The sequence below is a fragment of the Astatotilapia calliptera genome, chromosome 13, assembly GCF_964374335.1.
Source record: "Astatotilapia calliptera chromosome 13, fAstCal68.1, whole genome shotgun sequence".
NCBI classification, from domain to species: Eukaryota; Metazoa; Chordata; class Actinopteri; order Cichliformes; family Cichlidae; genus Astatotilapia; species Astatotilapia calliptera.
Window position 1 is genome coordinate 17,428,472 of NC_137434.1, and position 22,953 is coordinate 17,451,424.

At 38.8% G+C, this 22,953-nt stretch overlaps 2 protein-coding genes across 7 annotated transcripts; one reads left to right on the plus strand and one right to left on the minus strand.

Annotated features, from left to right (window-relative positions):
- Positions 1–2,458: 2,458 nt before the first annotated feature.
- cuedc2 (CUE domain containing 2) lies at positions 2,459–4,989 on the plus strand. 5 transcript variants are annotated; one of them, XM_026190988.2, is made up of 9 exons: positions 2,459–2,597; positions 3,328–3,413; positions 3,500–3,643; positions 3,773–3,834; positions 3,933–4,063; positions 4,178–4,345; positions 4,431–4,495; positions 4,580–4,640; positions 4,723–4,989. In XM_026190988.2, exons 2-9 carry the CDS (start codon positions 3,340–3,342, stop codon positions 4,867–4,869), a joined length of 852 nt encoding a protein of 283 aa, XP_026046773.1. In that variant the 5' UTR covers positions 2,459–2,597; positions 3,328–3,339; the 3' UTR covers positions 4,870–4,989. The 5 variants fall into 5 exon arrangements, with proteins under 5 accessions (XP_026046773.1, XP_080143884.1, XP_080143883.1 ...); XM_080287758.1 differs by having other exon boundaries at positions 2,478–2,597; positions 3,331–3,413; XM_080287757.1 differs by lacking the exon at positions 2,459–2,597 and adding an exon at positions 2,746–2,766.
- Positions 4,990–7,186: 2,197 nt separating this feature from the next.
- hif1an (hypoxia inducible factor 1 subunit alpha inhibitor) lies at positions 7,187–21,404 on the minus strand. Of its 2 annotated transcripts, none has more exons than XM_026190094.2 (8): positions 21,000–21,404; positions 16,756–17,006; positions 15,654–15,802; positions 15,422–15,567; positions 12,770–12,876; positions 9,778–9,841; positions 9,584–9,694; positions 7,187–9,271 (listed from the first exon to the last, which is right to left on the minus strand). In XM_026190094.2, the coding sequence occupies exons 1-8, from the start codon at positions 21,177–21,179 to the stop codon at positions 9,215–9,217; spliced, it is 1,065 nt and encodes a 354-aa protein (XP_026045879.2). In that variant the 5' UTR covers positions 21,180–21,404; the 3' UTR covers positions 7,187–9,214. The 2 variants fall into 2 exon arrangements, with proteins under 2 accessions (XP_026045879.2, XP_080143882.1); XM_080287756.1 differs by lacking the exon at positions 21,000–21,404 and adding an exon at positions 17,222–17,408.
- Between the last annotated feature and the right edge of the window lie 1,549 nt (positions 21,405–22,953).

Below are 22,953 nucleotides of genomic sequence, written 5' to 3' on the forward strand. Positions count from 1 at the left end.
GCCAAGGGAGCAAGGAGACAATTGAATGAGCATTAATGATTTACAGGTACATATCTGCTATAATACCAACACAGGCGGAGGTAACTGAGAGCAGGCTCTAATGACATCATTGATGTTGCCTCAGATAACACCTTGATCATCAACTATGTATGGATCTGGCAAAAGATATAAGATAATGTCAAAGTGAGAGTAGACTGTTTACCACCCTACCATAGGCTGGTAAATAGACCAATATTCAGACACTGAGTCAGGAATTTAAAAAAAGAAATCTACACATGTATCAATAAGACAAATGAACTGTAAATCTTGGGTTCACAGTGGAAGATAAAATGTATTTTCTAAGAGAAAAATATTTGATGACAGCTGGAAAATACTTTGGGGGAAATAATTATTTGATCTCATGCTGAATTTGTAAGTTTTCTTGCTCGCAAGAAAATGAACGGTCTCTAATTTTTATGGTTGCATTTTAATGGAGATGGACAGAATATCAGCCAAAAATCATGAAGAAAACATGTTACACAAACGTTATAAATTGATTTGCATGTCACTGAGTGAAATATACATTTGATCCCCAAGCAAAACATGACTGGAAATCATAATGATATGACATTTCTTCTAGTTGGTCACCAGGTTTACATTCATGTCAGGAGGGATTTGGGGCCACTCCTGTTTACAGAAACTCTCTAAATCCTTTAGTCTTCTTTTACTGCATCTTGGCAGAACCTCTTGGACTGAAGGCTGTTAATCCATGACCCTATTGTGCTTCCTTTTTACCCACACCTTTGTTGCCTTGAAAATATTTTTGGGGCCACTGTCATGCTGGAAGATCCATCCACAGCTTAGAGAAGGAGGCTCTCCGCTATGATTTTATGGTACGTGGCTCTGTCTATAGGCCCCTCTGTGCAGTGAAGTAGCATAAGATAAGATAAGATAAGATAACCTTTATTAGTCCCACACATGGGAAATTTGTTTTGTCACAGCAGGAAGTGGACAGTGCAAAAGTTATGAGGCAAAAATTAGAATACAATAAGAATAAATACAGTACACAACTGTACAGAATAAAATAAAATAAAATACTATATACAGTAGAATAAAATAAAACAAATATACAATAAGATAAAAATAGAATACAAATACAAATACTATATACAACTGAGTAAAAATACAACGATGACAGAAAGGATTATTGCATGTACGCTTAGTAGAAGAAACAGTCCAAATCATAATGTTTCCACCTCTGTGCTTGACTGTGGGGATGATGTTCTTTGGGTCATACTTAGCACTTCTCTTTCTCCAAACAGGGTGGGTAGAATTGATGCCAAAGAGCTCATTTTTGTTTTCTACAGTCATTGTGTGTTACCAATGGTGTTCTCACTGACTGTGGTCCTGACTGTCTGCAGATCATTTACCGACTCATACATATAGTTTTGGACTGATCCACCAACTTTCTCATGATCATCCTCACCTCATAAACCAAAGATCTTGTATGGAGCTTCAGACTGAGGGTCACCAACAGTTGTCACTAGTTCTTGCTGATGGTCTTGTAACTCATTCCAGCTTCTTTTGACAGCTTTTTGGTTTTGCCCATGGTGGCATAGAGGTTGGTGTCTAAGAAGTATCTGTGACTGATTGATTGATTGATTGATTGATTGATTGATTGATTGATTGATTGATTGATTCATTCATTCATTCATTCATTCATTCATTCATTGACTGATTGAATACTTATTTTACCCACTAAGGAAAAAAATGTGACATTTTAAAAAAGGTAACAATGACCTTGAACTGGTAGGTATTAGCACTAATAGCTCTGAGAAAGTCTTACACTGATGTTTTTGCATTTCCGCCATTAGTTATCTACTTACTATCTACCGTCCATCATAAAATGGGTACACTGGATAACCAGGATAACCCACCATGTCACAAAGCTGAAATCATCTCAAACTGGATTTTGCTGTGTTTTATTCGTCAAACTACATTCTTGAACATAGCAATGAGTTCAGTATACTCAAATGGCCTCCAGTGACCAGATTTCAGTGTAACGTAGCAACTTAGGGATGTAGTGGAATAAAAGATTCCCATTATGAATATGTAGCTGACGAATCTGCAAGAATGATGTGATGATATTATTTTAATATAGACCAAAATTTCTTAGGAATATTTTCAGCATCTTGTTGCTGCAGTGAGTGTAGTTCTTTGTTATTTGTAGCAATATTTTGTCACAGTAACTGTGTATTTTAAGAGGGAGCAGGATAGTCCCTTGAATATATATGAATATTTAAAAAACATATGTTAAATAAAATATTATTCTACAATTGGTCTCTTGGTTGTTTTGTTTTTTGTGTGTGTGTTTAAGCTTGACAGTGCAGATTCAAAAGAAACAGTCTGAATTGCATTAGATTTCCTTTTTATTTCAATTAAATATAACCAACATTATTAAGGATTAAACATTTTTAGAGGAAGTGACGTGCTAATGTTTTGAATCGTGCCGTGCAAGTTTGCGGTTGTCACGAATAGAAATCCCTGTACTGACCTGTCTTCCCCGTATATATCTGGGGAAAACCTTTTAGCTTCATGTCTCCATAATTTCTCTCACAGTAAGTTTTCTTCAATACAAACCCGCTCTTATGTAACAGCATTCGTTTAGGCATTCAGCGTTGAGTGTTAGCTTGCTTGTAGTTGTTGTCAGCTAACGAGAAGCCACTTTGCTAGCGCTAGTTCTCCAAGAGCCTGCAGCTATTTCTCTAACGAGATGCCCAGATGAAGGTTAGCCTTGTGGATCAACAGACACTTGTGATGTTGAGAAAATACGAGTGATATGTGTGTGAATAACAACACACAATATCGTATAGCTTATGATAGCTAAGCCGTGATGCTAGTAATTAACCATTAGCGGGTAAGTAACAGCTGCAGTGCTAATGCTGTGCTGCAAAGCACGAGAGAGGTCATTGTATAGTTGTGTGTGTGTTGTGCTAAAGCGTTGTTAGCTGCATAGATAGGCTGTTGCTTAACTATCTGAATTAATCTGCCTAATTGCAATGGTAAGTCTTTCCTCAAAGTTTGTAATATTATGGTTGCATCGCAGCTAACCACATTTGAGATCTGTCCCGCATAAAAGTCATCGCTGCCTGCTAGAGATGCTGGATCTCAAGCTTTTGTAACAACTGGTTTTGTAACGTGTTTATTTCAGCATGAGCTGACTGTGTACCAAATCTGGTAAATGGTGACAGCTGTTAGGTTATTTAAGGGTCTGCATTTGCCACTGCTCAGTACATAACTGACGTGATCATCCAGCACTTTGACTTTTGTGCGTATTCTACCTCACAGCAGGAGAAAGTAATGGACCTCCACAAAATTATCCACAGTGCACTGCAGGAATTTATTCAGACTTACATTACTGATGCAGATCTCAGGTAAGCAGCCCCCAGCCTCATTTAAGCCTGAAAACTCATTTTCTATGGCTTTTGGAAGTAACTTCCTTTCTTACCGTGCCATGCAGCACACTGGATGATGTCCTGTTGTCTTACATCACTGGGGTCCTGGAGGATCTTGGTTCCCAGCAGAGTGTTGAGGAGAACTTTGATGTGGAGGACTTTGCAGAGATGCTAGAAGCTTACATACCTGGCTTTGCAGAAATTGACAGGTAAACAGACTTTCTCCTTTCTCTGGATGGGTTAAGAAAACCACATAACAACTGTACTATGTGTTTTAATGTTATTTCTATTTTTATTTATTTTTTTAATAACAGTTTTTTTTTCTTTTTATTCTGCAGTGTCAAAGTCTGTGAAATGATGTTCAGTCTGGCTTCAAAACTAGCTACTGCTCGGACCTCAGGTGGCAAACATGTTCATTTTCTCAGCGTTTCTAAAAGTGTGATTCTGATACCTCTACTATTCTACTAAATGTTAATTTATTTGTTCCTTTTTATTTAGCTCGTGAAGAAAATGGTATCCCCAAGGCAAGGACAGAAGAGATCTCATTGAAGCTCACCAGCCTGCCCAGTGAGCCACCAAGAAGAGAAACGCAGTGCCTTAAATCACAGACAGAGGGAGCCACTGCCAAGGTTATCGATTCACCTGACATCAGCACATTGTTTTTTTACATATTTGCATTTGTCTTTTTGTCCTACTGTAGATATTGTTACATCCATTAACAAATATTCACGTGTCTGTGTTAGCCACCAGTGTCTGAGTGGGAGGCCCAGGAGCAGCACTTACTAGAGATGTTTCCCAAGTGTAGTCTGACTGAGGCTCGCAGCGCCCTGTCTATTGCCAAAGGAGACATGGAGGAAGCTGTTCGTCTTATCATAGAAGGGGATGTTCAACTCAGTCCCACACCTCTTAACGTGAGTCTCTGATACACACAGAAACGTTGGTTTTGTGTTCCTCCTACCTTCCTTAGCAGTCTTTGATGGGATCCTCTTGTCTCAGGTAAACCATGGGAAGAGTATTTCCTCACTGGCAGACCAGAAACTTAAAGAGAGCATCCTTGAGAAGTGAGTAAGAGTGCTAGTGTGACTCAGCAGAACTTTCCTCATTTGTTTGTTTCTTGAGTTTATGACTGTGCTTAATCATACCAGGTACATGCTGGTGGACAGGGAGGAAGATAAGAAAACACACCGTCCCGTCGTTCCCAAAGATGTAAGCTTCCCCTTATACTTCTATTTTCTTCACATCAAATCTGTTTCATGCCTCTAAATCCAGGTGCACTCTGTTGTGACAGGCTCCAAAGAAGCTAGTTCGGTACCACGGTAACCAGGTGGTAACCACGAAAGGAGAACGGTATCAGCTCGTGAAGAAGGACGAGACCGAGGACATGAAGAAGACATATGTCAACCTCAAGCCAGCGCGAAAGTACAGATTCCATTGATGACGAGCACAGTTCTGAAAGAGCAGCTAATGACAGTATTGTTTACACTATTTTTAATTTATTAATTTCATTTAGCCTACATTTTGTTTGTTTTTTCCCAATTAAAAGCTGACATCTGCAGTGTTGTCAGAAGCTTCTTTTGGAAAAGGAAAAAAAAAACGTTACCTTTTCATGCCTTGGTTAAAACGTTGGATTACAGTGTTTCAGTTTTTTATTGAAAAACTGAAACAGATATTTCAGTCAGGATGTTGTGACTTGCGTTCTTGTGTGTGTTTGTAACAGCCTAACCTATCTACGTTTGGCCATCTCAGCAGGTCTGATGTTGCTCTGACAGTATTGAGGTTGTTTGTGTTTAAAAAAAATTAATTTTATTTTTTTTTATGCATTTTTCTTTTTAAGCCGTACTGACATTGTGAATGAACCTATATTGATTTCTGTAACTAAGTTTTAGTGGTGCTGTAAAGTTTCTTCTGGACATTAGAATTATCAGCTGTTTTATGTACATATTGATTCAAAGAGGCCAATTTCATTTAGTTTAAAGTTAGGTCCAGAGTTTGTTGGACAAGGACACTGTTGTTGGAGTTTTGCCTCTGCACTCCACCACGGTGGATTTTAAATAAGATAATCGTGATGATTTAAAACATTAGTCTTAGATGTTTATTGGTAAAGTCAAGTCCTTCCTCCTTGTTCTTGTGTAATCAGTGGTTTACAACTTGTTTTAAACTTGCTGTATTTAAATTGATGAATTAATTGCAGTTTGTGAAAATGGAGGATATGCTGATGAAATTGCTTTTCTTACCCATGTAAATAATTGCCATTGTGACCTTTAGTTTTTTGTTTTTTTTTTCTATGGTCTTTCAGTTGTGGTGTACACACTCAAAACTACAAAAATTGTCTTTGTCCAACAAATTATGCACCTAACTGTGTATTGTAGCCAGTAGGAGTGCTGCAGATATGTTTGTTCAGGCCTTGAATTTTAAATCAGTTTGTTCAGTCCATAAGAGGAAGTCCTGATTGTTTACTTTAACCACTTTCTCACACACGTATTAGGGCAAAAGGATGTTTTAATATGCAAAGTTTTACGGTATTTTGGTTGTTTTGCCACAGAACACTATCGTCCCCTGCATCTCCCTACATTGTTGAATCGCCTCAGGTCTTACTCTCTTTCTCCTGTCTGGCAGCTCCATCTTCATCACCTCCTCTGCACATGTTCAAACCAGCTCAGCTTTGCCTCTTTGTTTCCAGACAGCTAAACCTGAGCTGTCCCTCTGATGTACTCATTTCTAATTCTGTCCATCTTGGTTACTCCCAGTAAAAATCTTGGCGTCTTTAACTCTGCAACCTAGCTGTTTAAGTACTGAATTTAAAACCAGAGGGGAAGAAAACGCATTACAATAACTTGATCTGAAGTCTGACAGAAGTGAGATTTGACAACCTACGGATTCACAGCTCATCCCTAATAAAGGAGGACGTACACTTCACAGGCCTTACCCAGCTGAAAACATGTCCGTATGCTATATAAATTCATTTTTCAAGACATGTTCAAACAACTGCAGCACTCTACTTTCTAACATTACGAAGTTGTGTGTGTGCTTTCTTTCACACCCCTAATGCAGAGTAAAAAATGCTGCTGGATGACTTCATTTTAAAGTTCATTCCAACAGGATTACCTTTATTTTTGATAGAGATGTTTAGATTTTCAAATTCTCCAATCATGTATTTGTGATAATAGATCATGTGCTTTCAGGGTCCGTTTACATATTACCGAAGTGGTTCTCTTGTCACAGCGCCTCTCATCTCGTTTGTGTTCTGTGAGGTTTGCTTCGCATGTGATTGTGGATGTTTTTTTTCCTCTGATTGGATTCTGATTTCTTGTTAGTTGTAGATTAGGATAAATGGGGTTTTCTTTTAGATATATGCTTTGTGTTTCTTTCTGCGTCCATTTGGACCAGCTATAAGCATTTGTTCTAAATGGATGGTATATAGTTTTCCCCTCGGTGTAGTGTAACAGCTGGGTGTTGGAAAGATGTCTTGTTTCTGGTGCTTATCGGCAGCAATGTTATCTTTAAATACTGTATGATGGTGTTACTGTAGAGCATGGAATGGATCCCCTGAAGCTGTTATAGTGACAACCGAAACAGCTTTCCTCGCTCTGAGAAACTGCTGACGCACAATTTATAGTAAATACTAATTTTGTAGACTACCATATGAGTTGTGTCTATTTATTCATGTACATACATAAGGTGCTAAATTTGAATATTTAAGTTTATTATTTAATTTCACAGCTTTCAGTAATCAGTCAACTCTGAAGAAGAAGAAGAAGAACAAACAAACTTTAATCAGAAGAACAAGGAGATGACATTTAAAAAAAAAAAAAAAAGAAACCACACAGGCATCCATCAATAAAAAAGGGAAAAAAAAAAAAAAAAAAAAAAACTATCTCTGCAAATAAAATCATTCTCATCTTTAAAGCAGCTTAATGCCAGAGTGACAACAAGCATTTTTACTATAAAATTGGAAAATTAAAAAAAAATAATAATAATCTTGTGACATTTAATACCCTGCCCATTTAAGACAAGGCACGCACAGTAATTAATTACCCTAGCAAAACAGTCTTATTTTTACAGAGTAATTAGTACTCAACGTTTGATCACTGCACAATTTGTGAGAAGAACAAATGATGATTACTATCAGGAGTTTAAAGGCTGAACCTTGAGCAGAAAGAAATGAAAAAATATTGACAATATATGTATATTTCCATTTCAAGGGTTCATCTCACTGATTTATTCAGTTACATTATGAAGATACCATCTACTGGTTGGTTTGGCACATACTGCACAGGACACCAGTCAGCCACAACATTAAAGCCACTGATATTTAAGTTAATCAAACTGTTCTGCGAAACCATGCTCCTACTGTAGCATTCGTGTGGATGCTACTTTGACGTGCGCAAGCCACCGTACCCCACTGTGCTCGCTTTTAATACCGTGGCCACACAGCGTGTACCAAATGGTGTCCCTTTTATTTAATGTACATATTAATAACAACTCGAGAGAGCAGCTTAAACTTCTATGACAGCCATCTTTCAAGTCGCTCTCGCGTCAAGATCTTACAAACCTGTTTGTGTGAAAGTAAAAATACATTTTTCTCATCTACAGATGCAAATACAGCATTTTCACCAGGAATTAAATGTTTGTATACATTACAGAATCATTTAATTTCAAAATAGACGTATGTAATATAACATTCTGATTAAGTGTACTGTAGTCCACATCAAGCTTGAAAAGCAAATGCAAACCTAACCACTAGGTGGTGCTTCTTTGTTGCACTGCAATGGTTGATACTGAGCTACATTCCACACATTTTCCTGCTAGTTCACTAAACTAATAGCATTTTAACATGTGAGTTGTTTTAAACCGGTTTTACACCCTTTAACCCAAGACAACATGATGTGTAATTGTTCTAAGAGGTTTCCACAAATTTCATATTTTCTTTCTTAAAAGTTGCAACTAAATCTGCACTGATCAGCTCATTTCAAGTACCCACTTCTCCTGATACTGGTGTGCAGAGTAGCCCATCCCAAAGAAAGGCCTTGAAGTAAAAACTCAAAGAGCAGTTTATAACACACACAAAGGAAAAGAAATCACTGCTAAAAAGAATGTGACATATTCCTTCAGCTGAATATATGACCCCCCCACAAAAAAAAAACAAAAAAACACTTTTTGAATATTACTGTACTGCATTAACATCTGTGCCTATGTCTTTTTTTTCTTTTCTTTTTTTAAACGAGAAGTCTTGCTGATCGTATCCGAAGCAAGTCTTAGGTAGGCATAGAGGAAACGCAGATAAATATTCCCAAAAACCTCAGCTGTAAAGCTGTCTTTGAATTGCAATAAAGATTATGATTATTACAACATAATGAAATGAAATTTACTAGTCAAGCCAAAACTGTATTACTCCATGTATATGACAAATATCCTGATGTGCACTGTACATATAATACCCCTCTGACTCTTTCATTAGTGGTTAAAATAACAATGCTTCTCTACCAATTTCAGACAATCAACAGCTTGAATTGTAAAACTGAGACAGCTCTGACAGATCGGTACGAATAGACAAAAGAAAACGAGAACATGAATGTTTGATCGATGTTTCTTCTGTTGCTTTTGTATTTTTCCAATGACAATGGCACTCGAAGACTGAAGCACAATGTTTTCATGATGGCCGCTTATTGCCATGCAGTGATGCGTAGCTCCAAAGACAGTGCTTACACACACAGCAGTGTCAGCATCACATGCACACAGTTTCCAAAGCAGTCTAGTCAGCAGTTTTTAAGGGTAGGGGTCTAACTAAGATCCTGCTCGTATCGCCCTTTGATCATTGTTTTCAGCAAAGGTCCGACCTACAGTAAAAGAAAAAGGTTTTTTTGTTTAGGATAAGCTACATCACGTACTCTTACTACACGGTTATGCTCACTGCATTGTCCTGAACTGCATATATATCTTTCCTCTGTACTAAATCAGGTAAGCCATAAATATTCACAGTAACTGGGTTGCTGGAAGGGTCAGCATGCCCCAGTGATTTCATGTAACAGGTGACCTAAATGTGGATCTTATTTGATGTTCTAGAATCAGGCAATGTGACATTCATGTGCAACTTTGTGCAGTCATGTACACTGCCAGTACTTTAGAAACCGCTCTTTTCTTTTTTTTACCTCATGTGGATCTCCGAGTGCTTCTCCCAGCATCTTTTCAATATTCCTCATGATGGCTACTTTCTGATGAGCCCGCAGAGGGTATTCTATCCTCTTAGGTGTGGGGGCACCCTGGAAGTACATGTAATAGCTGAGCAATCATGAACAGACATGTGGTGGCAATATACCACATGTTTTAAAGTAACTGTACATACTTTGTACCAGAAGTTTACAGTGATTGTCACTCCACCATTCAGCAGCGATTCAATGTGATGCCACCTGAAGACAGAAGAAAAATACAATCAACTAAATCCAGTGAACTGAATGTGTTAGAGCAAAATTAACCATCACTTAATCCCAGCATTACAAATGCAAGTAAGAAACTACAAGCAGTCTAAGTGAAAATAAAACAGAATGTCAATGGTGTAGTACCCCAGTATCCCAATTTCTTGTAATGTGTGAAGTACACAAAGTAAGTGATATGTTTTCTTGTCATTGGTTGTCTGTGCATTACTGGTGTTAGCATCAATCAATCAATTTATTTATAAGCACATTTAAAAACAACACAGGTTGACCAAAGTGCTGTACATAGTAAAAAAGTAGATCAAACACACACAAAGAACAGAACAAAACTCAGTGACAATTAAAAGCTAGAGCGTAGAAATGTGTTTTCAAACGGGTTTTAAAAATGTCAAGTGTTTGAGAGATCCTAATTTCAAGATGCAGACTGTTCCAAAGTTTGGTTGCAGCAATCGCAAAGGCCCGATCTCCTCTGTTTTTTGGCCTGCTTCTAGGGACAACTAGAAGTAATTTATCAGCTGACCTGAGAGTTCTACTAGGAGTATTTTTAGTTAACAGATCAGAGAGGTATGATGGAGCTAATCCATTTAGAGATTTAAAAACAAGCAATAAAATCTTAAAATCAATTCTACAACGTACTGGAAGCCAATGTAAATGAGCCAAGACTGGGGAAATATGGTCATGTTTACGTGTGCCGGTCAGGAGTCGAGCTGCAGCATTTTGAACTAGCTGAAGACGAGAGAGCAGAGCCTGGCTGATACCAAAATAAAGACTGTTACAGTAGCCAAGTAGTCAAGCCTGGATGAAATAAATGCATGTAGTCAGCAAATGACAAAATGTTCTTAGTTTTTGCAAGTGCCCTGAGCTAGAAGAAGCTGGCTTTTACAACAGAATTTATTTGTTTCTCAAATGAAAAGCTGCTATCAAAGAACACTCCGAGATTCTTTGCAAGCACTGCAAATAGTACAATCTCAGTTTTTTGGTCGTTTACATTCAAAAAATTTAATGCAAACCATGATTTAATGTCATCGAGGCAGTCTAGCAACACTTTTAGAGAGTCCGTAGAATTATTTTTAAGAGGAAAGTCAATTTGAAAATCATCTGCATAACAGTGAAATGAGATTCCGTGTTTCCTGAAAATAGAGCCTAATGGGAGCAAGTAAAGGGAAAAAGAGTACTGGGCCCAGGATAGATCCCTCAGGAACCCCACATGTAAGGTAAGTGGATGTGGATGAAGAGCCACCAAACCTGACAGAAAAACTTCTATCAATTAAATAGGATCTGAAGCATTCAAGTGCAGTTCCTTTAATACCCACACAGCTCTCCAGTCTTGATAAGAGAATCCCACGATCTACTGTATCAAATGCCGCACTTATATCTAAAAGCACAAAAATGGCAGAGTTACTAGAGTCAGCAATTAATAAAAGATCATTAAGAACTTTTAAAAGCGCAGTTTCAGTGCTATGTAGCGCTTAATGCATAATGGTGGCAAGAAGACCTCTACGCTGCCTTCTTAATGACCACGTCCTCCATGATCAAGACCAGTAAGATCATAATCCATGTACAGGAGGGGTTTCAAGCGTACGACACGTGGGCCAGAGGTAACCCACCAAAGGATCCAATCCAGCCCACAGGATGCTTTTGGAAAAGGTGGTATTTTAAAGGAGGAGGCCAAAACTTTTGAGCCTTTAACTGCATTTTCATTAGTTTTAGTCTATACCAAGACATAACCTGTAATAACCTATAATCTGCCATACACCAAGTAGCTCAACAGATAAACACCAACTGCAAGAAAATTTTACTTTTTTATTGTTAGTATTCATTTTAAAACCATTTACAATAGGATTTGGGGGGTTTTTTTCCAATGATTTTACAAAGTAAATAATGGAACCGTCTTTCATTTCTTTACAGTACAAGCCCTGCTGACCGGTTCATTTGATTTACCACAGCATTATGTTGACAAACAGATATATTGATGAAATTGTACTTTTCTTAAGACACATTTGGCATTAAATACATAGGTAACCTTCTTCACACTCAAAGTAACAATTTTGAGGTGTATTTCTTTATACGAGATATTGGGCAACATCTTTACTGGTCCACCCCATTTAAGATGAAACTGAGCTTTATGTGACACATGACGTAAAATGATTTTTGACACCCCTGATCTGAAGGAAATCAAGTGCTATGCAACACATACAGCAAGTCATGACATCACTCGTCAACACAGAGACTCATGTCAACAACCTTGCTAAATGGTTTAAACTGAAAAATGTACATCAGGAGCAAGAATTTGGTTAAACTAAGGAGTGCACATGAAGTTTATGATGGAGAAAATGGAAAAATGCTCATTAAAAAAAAGGGACCAAAGGGTTTGTTCACTGTGCACAAATTTCACCAAAATCTGACTAATGCTCAAAGCGGAGTAGTGGATTGTGAATCGTGGACAGATGGACAGACAACTGACTCCTCCCCATGGCACAAGCTCATTTGTCCTTTGGCTACATTAGCTAAAATAGCAAGGCATAATACGATGAGCAGACATGTACTGAGTGACAAAGTGACACAAGACACTACTTTTACACTAAAAAAGGAAAAGATCATGTTTTAAAACCTCTTAAATGACAGAGGCGGAATACAACGCACACTTCCTCCTCACATGGATGTGAAAGTGCGACTCAGAGAACTCCATCACATGACACATTAATGTCACGCTTGCTTTTTCTGGGCTAATTAATGAGGCCAACCTAAACCAAACGACTGATGGATAATCCTGCAACAGCCTGCTAAGTGCTTAAATAAAACAAAGCCATGCCGAGAGCATGAAAACACAACAGCTGACAGGGCTTCCAAGAAATGTTTGCACACATAAGATTGATAGAAAGATCACAGAGATATTATTCTTACCAGTACATTGGGATGTAGAGCACGTCTCCGGGGCCCACGACAGCCTCATAGCCAACAACATTTTTAAAATTTGGAAACTTCTCATAGTCTGGATTATCAAAATCAACCTATAAATGAATAAATAAATTATATAAGAAACAGGAACATATTACTCATCTGTCTTCATGAAATATAAAACACATTTAAAAAGGTGCAGATTAAAGTTAAGGTAAATTAATAAAACAAATCTAATGTTATCACATTAATGACGTCATTGGAATCAAAATTGGGTGTATTGCTACATACAGCACACAAAAGTTTGGTTTCACTCATCAAAATGTGAAAAATAATTATATTAGAAAGTTAAAGATGAAATATTCTTTTCAATATATTATGCAATGTTGTATTATTTTTGTATTTCACAGTTTTTACAGTATAAAAAAAGGAAAGGAGCAAAGTGCAAATGAAATAGAACCCTAACCCTTAATGCAATGGAGCTAAGGCTTCTTTATAATCATAACTAATTAAAAAATAAAAATATTACTAAAACCTTATCCAGTTTTCATGTGCCGTCTATGCAACTGCCTGGTGTGACACATTTGAATAATTATGTTACTAAATTCCACTAAATGTGTTGTTAATGTGTTTCAGCTAGCAAGAGATTATTTAAGCCTAGCTGACGCAGTGAGCAGCTTCTCATCTCTAAAACAACTCTGCAGCTAGACACATCCTGTGGTTGTGGCGAAGATAATATTCTGTTACTGAAGGGTCAAGTTACTCTCCTGAATCAAGCACAGAAAATCACTTAACAACTCAACAATCATCTTTGAGTTAGAAATGTGGTTTTAAAAAAAGTTTTATAGAGAAAGCATTATGATCTGGGGTTGCTTCGGTTGGTCAGGTTGAGGTTTAAGAGAATTACAATTTAAAAAGTGAGGTGTATAAACTGAACGACCAGGTTTTTTTAATCAAAGGCTTTTTTTCCTGAGCTTCCAAGATTAATTGGGCTCAAATTGCGAAAGAGTGGTTCAGGGAGCATGAGACATTTTCACACATGGACTGGCCACCCGAGTCGAGACCTTAACCCCACTGAGAATCTCTAGGATGTGCTGGAGAAGACATTAGGCAGTGGGCCAACTCCCCCACTGTCAACACAAGAGCTTGGCAAAACATGAATGCAACTCTGGAAATAAATGCTGTGACATTGCACAGGTTTATAAAAATGATGCCACAATGAACGCATGCTGTCATCAAAGCTAAAATTGGTCCAATGAACTATTAGACTGTGTGCCTTTTTTCTTTTCCAGGCAGCGTATATGGACACAGTGCAGGCATCTGCACGTGAGCATGGCCGAAAGCCTTTTCGCAGGATGGAGCTGGCTTTGGACCGGAGATCAAACATATGAAGCTTTCTGTGTGTTGTGCGTGTCAAACAGGTAAGTATACAATGTTGGGCAAGCGTCACCTTTCAACCCATCATTTCATCTCTAACAGAAAACGCAGAGTGGCACAAACACATACTGGCACTGTGAAAATAAAAATCTGATAGCCTACAGAAGAGAAGGCTATCACAGGATAAGCAAAGGTAACAGTTTCTTCAAATTTGTAATGCAAATAAGGAGTTCAAACAAATGCCGCAGGGCAAGTCTGGAAGAGCAAGAAAACTGCATGTCGGATTGCCACTGATGACCTGCAAAAGACTGAGAACATTTTAACAGTCTCTGGAGTGGTGGTGCACGGTCTTACTGTGCAGCAACACCTCTGCAAGTTTGCAAAGTAACATCTAAGCAAGCCTGACACAATTTGTAAATCCAAACTGATATTGTTGAAATAAAACTGACACCAATAAGCAGCCTGGCTTAATAACATGAACCCCTCCTGAATGGAGCAGCTCAAACACACTTTGGGTTTGTGCTGCAGCTAGTAGTATGGGAACATTTAACCGGGAAGAACGCATTTATGTAAATGCCAACTCCTGGAAGCACATAATGATAGTTTAAAATCCATAACAGCAAGGAACACAAAATACAGGTTGCACCACAGCCCTCAGGCCCTTAAAGTGAACATCAACAATATATTTAAAAACCTCAAAGGAGAAGAGCATATAAGACCCATACAAGAGAATAACACAACTACACATCTTGCAGGATAAATTGGTGAAAACTTGCCAAACAAGAATTGAGACTGAGTAGAAAGAGGAAAGAAAAAAACATCTGTATGGCTTTGGCAAAGAGGGTGTCATTAAGCAGAGAGTGATCCTTTCCTTTTTTTGTTATTTTAAAACTGCAAAAAATTTAAAAATTTAAAAAATGGAAATAACAGTGTCATCTTGCTGAAAGTTTAAAGAAATTTAGCAACTTTCGGGGTGGCTGTAGCTCAGGAGGTAGAGCATGTCAACTGCTGATTGGAAGGCTGGTGCTTCGATCCCTGGCTCCCCCAGTTTGCATGCCAAATATCCTTGGGCAAGATACTAACCCCGACTTGCTCTCCGATGCATCCATCGGAGTATGAATGTGTATGAATGACAGTTAGAAAGTATAGATAACTGTGTATGGGTGAACCCAGCATGTTGTATAGACTCCAGTAGAGTAGAAAAGCGCTATACAAGAATCAATCTATTCATCTTATTCTTTAATCATTTGACCAAATTTCTGCACCTACAGTACAACTTACTTGGCTCTGTCTGTCACAGGGGTGATGAACAGGGTATGGATAGAGACATTCAAACTGGTCTGGCGGGAAGAGGATGCATCTCTTATGGCCTTTAATCTGTGCAAAGAAATTCTGCTGCTCGTCATAATGCGCTGGCGTCACATTGCCTGCGGTGACAGATTAACAGAAAATGTAACGCAGGGGTGACAAAAATAACTTTGAACTTATTTTCTTTCTGCTGCCAGAGCCTCACCCTCCATGCCAATGAGCAGGAGGTTGGATGTCAGCTGTCCCCAGCTTCTCTTGGCTTGCTGCTTGTTGATCCAGTTCCAGTTGAAACCAAGAAAGTCAACAACGATCTTCTTTCCTACTGTGTCGTTCAGCGTCTGCTGCAGATATACCCTTGAAATGCACGAGAAAAGGGCACATGCAAAATGTATGAGCCTGAGACAAAAGTGGTATAAAATACACTGGCATTATAGTGTACAATGACAACTTGTTTACCAGCTCCTGTTTCAGCTGACTACATCTCCTTTACACCACAAAGAGAAATTTAGCATTTAAGGAAGTGGCTAGTTTAAATCCAAATAGGTAAAAGCCGCTTTGCGTGTCGGCAAGTCAACAGTCAGCTCTCTTTAGTAAATGATCTGTCTGTGTGTGTGCTGCCAGGCCAAGTCAGGTCACAGGAATAAGCTTCTCCCATGGTTCTCTGGTGGAAATGCTTAGTCATGGCCACCGCTTTCCTCTGCTGCATTACGCTGTGAGTGTAAAAACCCTTCCCTGTTAAGTACACCTGCAGCACAAACACATCTTGTCCCTGACATTCAATGAGGCCCTCGTGCACCATATTTCTATACTTAGGGGTGCACTTAAGTGGTCCGCAGGTGCGCATGCGCTGTCAAAATAAAAGACGCGCACCAGATAAGAAGTTGTAACGCGCGTTTGCGTACATAAGATTTTGTGGAGGAGGACAGACATTTGTTTAGAACTCTTAAAGATGTCGAAGAAGCAAGCTCCTTTAAGCAATTACTTTGGTGTTCCTCCACCTCCAAAGAAATATCAGGAGTCCGAACCGCAAAAGAAGCACGTATTCTCGGAAAAGTGGTTGCAGGAGGCGAGCTGGTTTCAAACAAATGATGAAAACACAGAGATGGGGTGCAGAATATGCCATGAAAATCCCACTGTAGTGGACAAAAACAGTACCTTTGTACGCAAACGCGCGTAGCAACTTCTTAGCTGGTGCGTGTCTTTTATTTTGACAGCACATGCGCACCTGCGGACCACTTATGTGCACCCCTGTCGATACGCCTATATAACAAACACACCGCTTCGACTAAAATATCATTTCATCCTACCTTTCATCTCCTCCCCTTTCCTCCGTTTCGTGCATTTGATCCACAAATTCGTTAAACTTCATTTCCATTCGCTGAGACTTCGGGACAAAGTTCTCAAAGTTGCACATTTTTTTCTCATCGTAGTAAAGGAATTTGTGGTTTCCTGAAATGTAAACAGAGAACTCTCCGTTTCCAATGTTGTCCTTGAGGTATGCGATATCCCATTTGAGAGCTGGGTACACGAGGTTTGTGTCTGTCAAAACCACCGGTTCCTGAAAAAAAAAAAAAAAAAAAAAAAGCATTTCAACACAACAGAAAAATCTAACTTTATTTCACGCAATTGAAAGGTGACGTAAGTGACTTTGAACATGGCATTGTTTATGGAGACCGGTCAGAATACTTCAGTCTGATAGGAGGAAAAAGTAACTCATCACCACTCATCACGCCCAATGCATAAGAGCATCTCTGAATACAAAACACATCAAACCTTGAAGATGGGATACAGCAAGAGAAGACCAGAATGGAACATGGACCATGTCCATTTCGCCTTGTATCAACCATTCACGCTCCTGGTGGTGGTGAAACGATGTGGAGGATATTTTCTTGGCACACTTTGGACCCCCTGAGACTAACTGAGCATTATTTAAACACCACAGCCTACCTGAGCATTGTTGCTGACCATGTCCACCCCTTTATGACCACAGTATCTTCTTCTGATGGCTGCTTCCAGCAGGTTAACATGCTATGTCACAAAGCGCAAATTATCTTAAACAGGTTTCTTGAACATAACAATGTTTACTGCATTCAAATGCCCCCCCTATTCACCAGCTCTCGATGCAATAGATGACCATCACCATTATAGTGAAATGGGAGATTTGTATCATGGGCGGGACTCCAAAAATTCTGCACCAACTGCGTGATAAAAGCATGTCAATATGGACAAAAATCTGCCAAATGGTTCCAGCAACTTGCTGAATCTACTACTACTTTTAATTCTTTATGGCAGCGTGGAAAAATCTCACAACTAGACTTCAGTAGATTGCAGATTACAGTCAAGTGATTTCTGTTTTTCTACTCCACCCAATTCAAGCGCCTAATCCTAGCTGCAATGGCCATCATAGGTCAAAAAAACCCAAAACAAAAACAGCTGGCCACTGTTCGTCTGCAATTAGTGCAGGCTGTCAGTCCACTGTTTACCTTATCTGTCAATATGCCAATTTTCCACATCTATTTACTCTGAATGACAACGTCAAATTTTGTGAAAGGAGTCCAATATGAGTTGATGGATCAGTGAAGTTCACAAGCATGTTTTGCATTTTTTCATATTTCAAAGGTCTGACTTCAGTTCAGGAGATGAAACGTGGGGTGAGAAGGAAGAGGATGAGTGGAAAAGAGGGAAAACAGAGACATAATGAAAATATACATGTAAAACTGTTAAATAGTCAAACAACTACTGTATTGAAGACAGACAACTTGGTGGCTTTTGCGAATCTGTGCCCTGTCTGTTTTTTTATGGACTAATTCTAGGCTGTTAAAATGCATCAATCTGTTAGAATATGTAATTATACACTAATAAGTGTAAATCTTTGATTACAGTGTTCTTTTTGCCATTAGAAATCCAACCCAGTACTACCAGGCATACCTAATATAGTGGACAGCGAGTGTACAATGGTAGGATAAAAATGTAAAGTTTTACTTTACATTTCTCACCTTTATGACCAGCACATAACTATGCTGCATAAATTAAGAGGAATGCAAAAAGACTGCTGAAGTGTCTTTCAAGGGCGACTTTTCAAGCTTTTAAGTAAAAATAATAATAATAATTAATTAAATTATTAATTACACATAAAAAATAAACATTAACTGTTGCTGCGTGTATCACCATGTTGATTTTGTCGCATTATTGTTCATAAAATCTCCCAAAATATTTGTTTAATAACTGCTCTGAATGCCATTAAAATAAATATATCCCAGCAGCTTGCAGCGGGCTGCACGGGGAGTATATGGCAGCACACTCTGAGCTACGAGGCCTACGTGACTAACTGAACGTACACCGCTGCGCGCGCCCCCGCCGCCCGCGTGTCTCGTACGTTGTGCACTGTACTGGTTCTCGGTTTCACTTTCACCGGACAACTGGGAGAATTTTCGGTGGCAAAGGCTTGAAATGATGCTGTAAATCCTCGACGCCGTCAACTAACTGTAACGTTTTGAAATATAGACACTTTAGTTATGGTCTGTGTTTAAATTAAGATGGCAGGTGGAAGCAAATAAGGGGGGAAACTGCCATTTACTTCAAATACATCTTTTTTTTTTCTTTAGTTTTTACGCCCGCGCTTTATGTGCGTCGTTTTAAAATAGTTAAATATATCTCATTATTTTCCACTCTGCCTTAATACTGCTGGGAAAGAGAGTCGGTAGTTTTAATATGGATGTTTTTGTTAACATTAAACAGCTAATAAGGCGACACAATTGACATGTCACATTTGAAGCCGTGTTTGGTAGCTACAGGGGTCACTCCTAGCACAACCTGTGATCTACATTACACATACCCCTCAATGTGTCTTTTTTTTCACTCATGTATTAATGGTTGAATCAGAATGGCTGCAGCTGTTAAAAGCAGTCTCTCCAATATGACAACACCAAATAAACAAATTCCAGTGTAAAAGATGCCTATGATAATGAATAAACGGGGGCAATTATACTCATTTGATTATCTCTGAGTGCATTTCCCCACCCTAACCTGCCTTTGCTAAATATTCTACACCATCATACATATTACTATTTTTTAACTGTTGCACAATTTGCAAAGTAGAGATCTTGAAGCCCAAATACAGATAACTGCACCAGTTTTGAGGAAGTTGGAAGAGCACAATGTGTAAGAAAAGGTGTGAAAATGTGTAAGAAATTTTCACTTCCCTTGTTCCATATATGGTAATAAAAATGAAGTGTGAAACGTGAGTAAGCTTGACAATATTACTATCCGTGTTCTGTTACTATTCTTAGATAAACATGTCTCAAGAGCTGAAAACTGTCATGGATTAGTGTGCAGAAGAATAATAAAAAGCAGAGCAGGAAGCTGGTTTATTTGGAGAAGTATTAGTAAGATGACACATCTACTTCTGTGCAAACCAATTCTGATTACAAACAGAGAAAGTGTCAGCTCTATTAATGTGCCATTTTGCAATATGCTTTTGTTGGGCACATACACCTACTCCATAAAGTTTTATAACGCATACCATATCTTAAATGAGGAAAGTTAATATGGTTAACAGTACCTTTATAGCTCTATATTCCACATTAAATTCTTGTGAGACAACACTGAAGTGATTAGAGTTTTCTATGGGGAGTGACTTAGGTGTCACTTCTTTTTAAATGCAATGGCCTGCATAGAAGCCATTCACTTCTTTGCAGGCCATGCACCTATACATGATTGGTCAGTGGCCCATCAGTAAACTCCTGTAACGGGTAACTATTGTCTAGAGAGGTCTCTTGGTAAAAGGCTCCAGCTAAATTAAACAAAGAAGAAGAAGAGCAATAAAAGACAGTGGACGTATTATGATATTGTTTGCCTGCTCAAGATAGAAATTATTACAGCCTCAACCTTAAGCAGACGAGGCATGCATTTCACTTCCATTTGTTATGGTTGGAATTAACCTACAGCTGTTTCATCAAGAAGTTGGGGAGAGGTGAAAAACCTATATCAGATAAGACACCACAGAAACGCTGATTCTTATAAACACTTCTGTGTGTAGACCACAATGATGATCACCCCAAACAGCTCTGCAAAGTCACAAAGCACAGATACCGGATCTGCTTATATTAATACGTTTGCGTCCAAATGTGGAAGAAAAAGAAAGCATCTTGCTTTGGGTGTAATGTGCTGTCACGAAAACCCATTTACAGTGCCAAATTCTTACATGGCAAGCTGGAACTCTGAGGATTTGAGCTTGAAAATTAAAGTCTCTGTACTAAATTTAAATGCATCATACAGATTTATGTTGACCACACTGAGCTGATGTAGTGTTGTGATAAAACAAGGCTAAATCTGTCCAGGATGTGTCCTTGGACACTAAACAAAACTCTAAGATTGTTCGCGATCTTTCACTGTCACCGCGTTGGTAGATAACCTGAAGACTGATATTTCTTAGATGAAGCTGTTACTAAAATGTTTGTGCTGCAGCGGTACTTTTTTGGTTTCTGTAAAAACACGGGGTGCAATTTTAGCGAATCTTAGAAGTTCCCATAAGCTAACTTAGCAATTTTACCTCATTGTTTATTAGCATTTCTGCTCTCGGGTCCGTGTGAGACAGCCTGGGAATGGGCTTGGTGGGGAAAGAATACTTTCGGAGCTGGGATTCATCCCAACCCCGGCTCTGGACGCCAGAGAAAGCGGCACCACCTTCGCTCGTCGCCGGGTCAGCTTCCACCACGGTCGCCGCTGCCATGGTCGTCGACAAGCGCTGATTAGCCGCCTCAGTCTTCCCCTGAATAAAACAACCATACACCGGTTTTCGCTGCTAACGATATCCCGCTAGGCTACACAGTCAGCAACGGCACTCTCTTACAAGCTTTTCCATTCACAATTATTAATCGGTACAAGAAAATGTGCGCAGTCCCACAGAGAGCACACAGCTCCGCTCCGTGCAACTGTTTGTTGACAGCTAGAAAACAAACGAAACCAACTCATATATACTCTGGTCTGATAATGTGATGCTCAGAATATCGGACAGCGACTCCTAGCGTTGTGGCTGACTAAATGCTACTATTGCATCTATTTCCTTTCACCACAAGGGGGCGCAGTCGCACTTACTTTTTTCACAGTTGTGCAGAAAGTCGATAGCAAAGAGGCAACGAGCCCATCAGTGATAGGTTAAAAGTCACACTTATATCATCTAGTGTGCAGATACAAGCTGGAAGACTTTGTTAACATAATGTTGTTACTTCTGAAAAAATATGTCCTAATTAGAGCTCAGCCTACATGTAATATGAATATTTTATTTAAGTGCTTCACTTTATTCCTCTGTTATGCAAAATTTTATTGCATAAATCCGATATTGCATGGTTTTCAATACAGGAAACGCTAGTGTAATTTTAACAGGACTTTTAATTCACAGTGACAATTAGAATAGTTTAATATAATGGACATCAATTATATTGTTCTATACAATGGCAGGGCAAACGATGGGGCTGAGTTGGCATTGACCCCCATAGTTAAAGTACCATAACCCTCAATCAGTGTAAATATACCTCCACCATCCACTTTATTAAATACACCCTATTAGTACTAGATTGGACCCTTTTTTGCCTTCAGAACTCCCTTAATTTTTCATGCCATGCATTCAGTCAGTTGCTATCATGTCCAATATAGAGACAGAGTTGCTGCAGATCTATAGACTGCACATCCATGGTGCACTCCACTCCACTCCACTGCATCCCAGAGGTGCTCTATTGGATTGAGATCTAATGACTATGGAGGCCTTTTGAGTACAATGAACTCCTTGTTGTGTTTAAGAAACCAGTTTGAGATAATTTGAGATTTAAGGCATAGCACATGATCCTGCTGGTAGCAGCCATCATAAGATGGGTACACACTGCTCATAAGGTGGTGTGGTGTTTGGTCTTTAAATGATGCGCAGAGGAACTACTAAGGAGGAGCCCAAAGTGTACCAAAAAATGTCCCTCACCCCGTTACACCACGGCTGAAAGCCTGAACTGTTCAATGTTGTTTGTGCCAAAGGTTGGCCCTATCTTCCAAATATCGTCATGTTCAAAGTCATTTAAATTGTCTTTCTTTCCCATTTTGATGCATAGTTTGAGTTAGGCAGGTTAGCTAGACCATATCCTACATGTCTAAATGCACTGAGTTGTTGCCAGGTGATTGACTGAGTAGACATTTGCATTAATAAGCAGTTAAAAAGGGTACCTAACAAAATGTCCAGTGAATGTGTAACTATGTAATGTTAAATAATAATATCTGCAAGTTTTAAAAGACAGACTCCCCCCTCACCTACCTCACAGTGGTTTGGTATAGTGGACTGAAACCTGTCTTAATATGACAAGACATCCTGAAAATAATGTAGAGAAACACAAACTCTTACTTTAGGGACAGAATGACATTTATTGGCGTGTTATTTAATGCCACCATAATCATAAAATGATATAAAATAAGATCAATCACACACACATTAAATACATGAAATACAATAAATTAGGACCAGA

Excerpts from the sequence above, each read along its gene's own strand:
- cuedc2 (XM_080287757.1), top strand. Across the intron at positions 3,414-3,499 it reads ATTACTGATGCAGATCTCAG|CACACTGGATGATGTCCTGT; the intron begins GTAAGCAGCCCC and ends CGTGCCATGCAG. Across the intron at positions 3,835-3,932 it reads AGCTACTGCTCGGACCTCAG|CTCGTGAAGAAAATGGTATC; the intron begins GTGGCAAACATG and ends CTTTTTATTTAG.
- hif1an (XM_026190094.2), bottom strand. The coding sequence starts at position 21,179 with ATGGCAGCGGCGACCGTGGTGGAAGCTGACCCGGCGACGAGCGAAGGT. Across the intron at positions 17,007-20,999 it reads AAATGCTAATAAACAATGAG|GAACCGGTGGTTTTGACAGA; the intron begins GTAAAATTGCTA and ends TTTTTTTTTCAG. Across the intron at positions 9,842-12,769 it reads CTCTACATCCCAATGTACTG|GTGGCATCACATTGAATCGC; the intron begins GTAAGAATAATA and ends TTCTGTCTTCAG.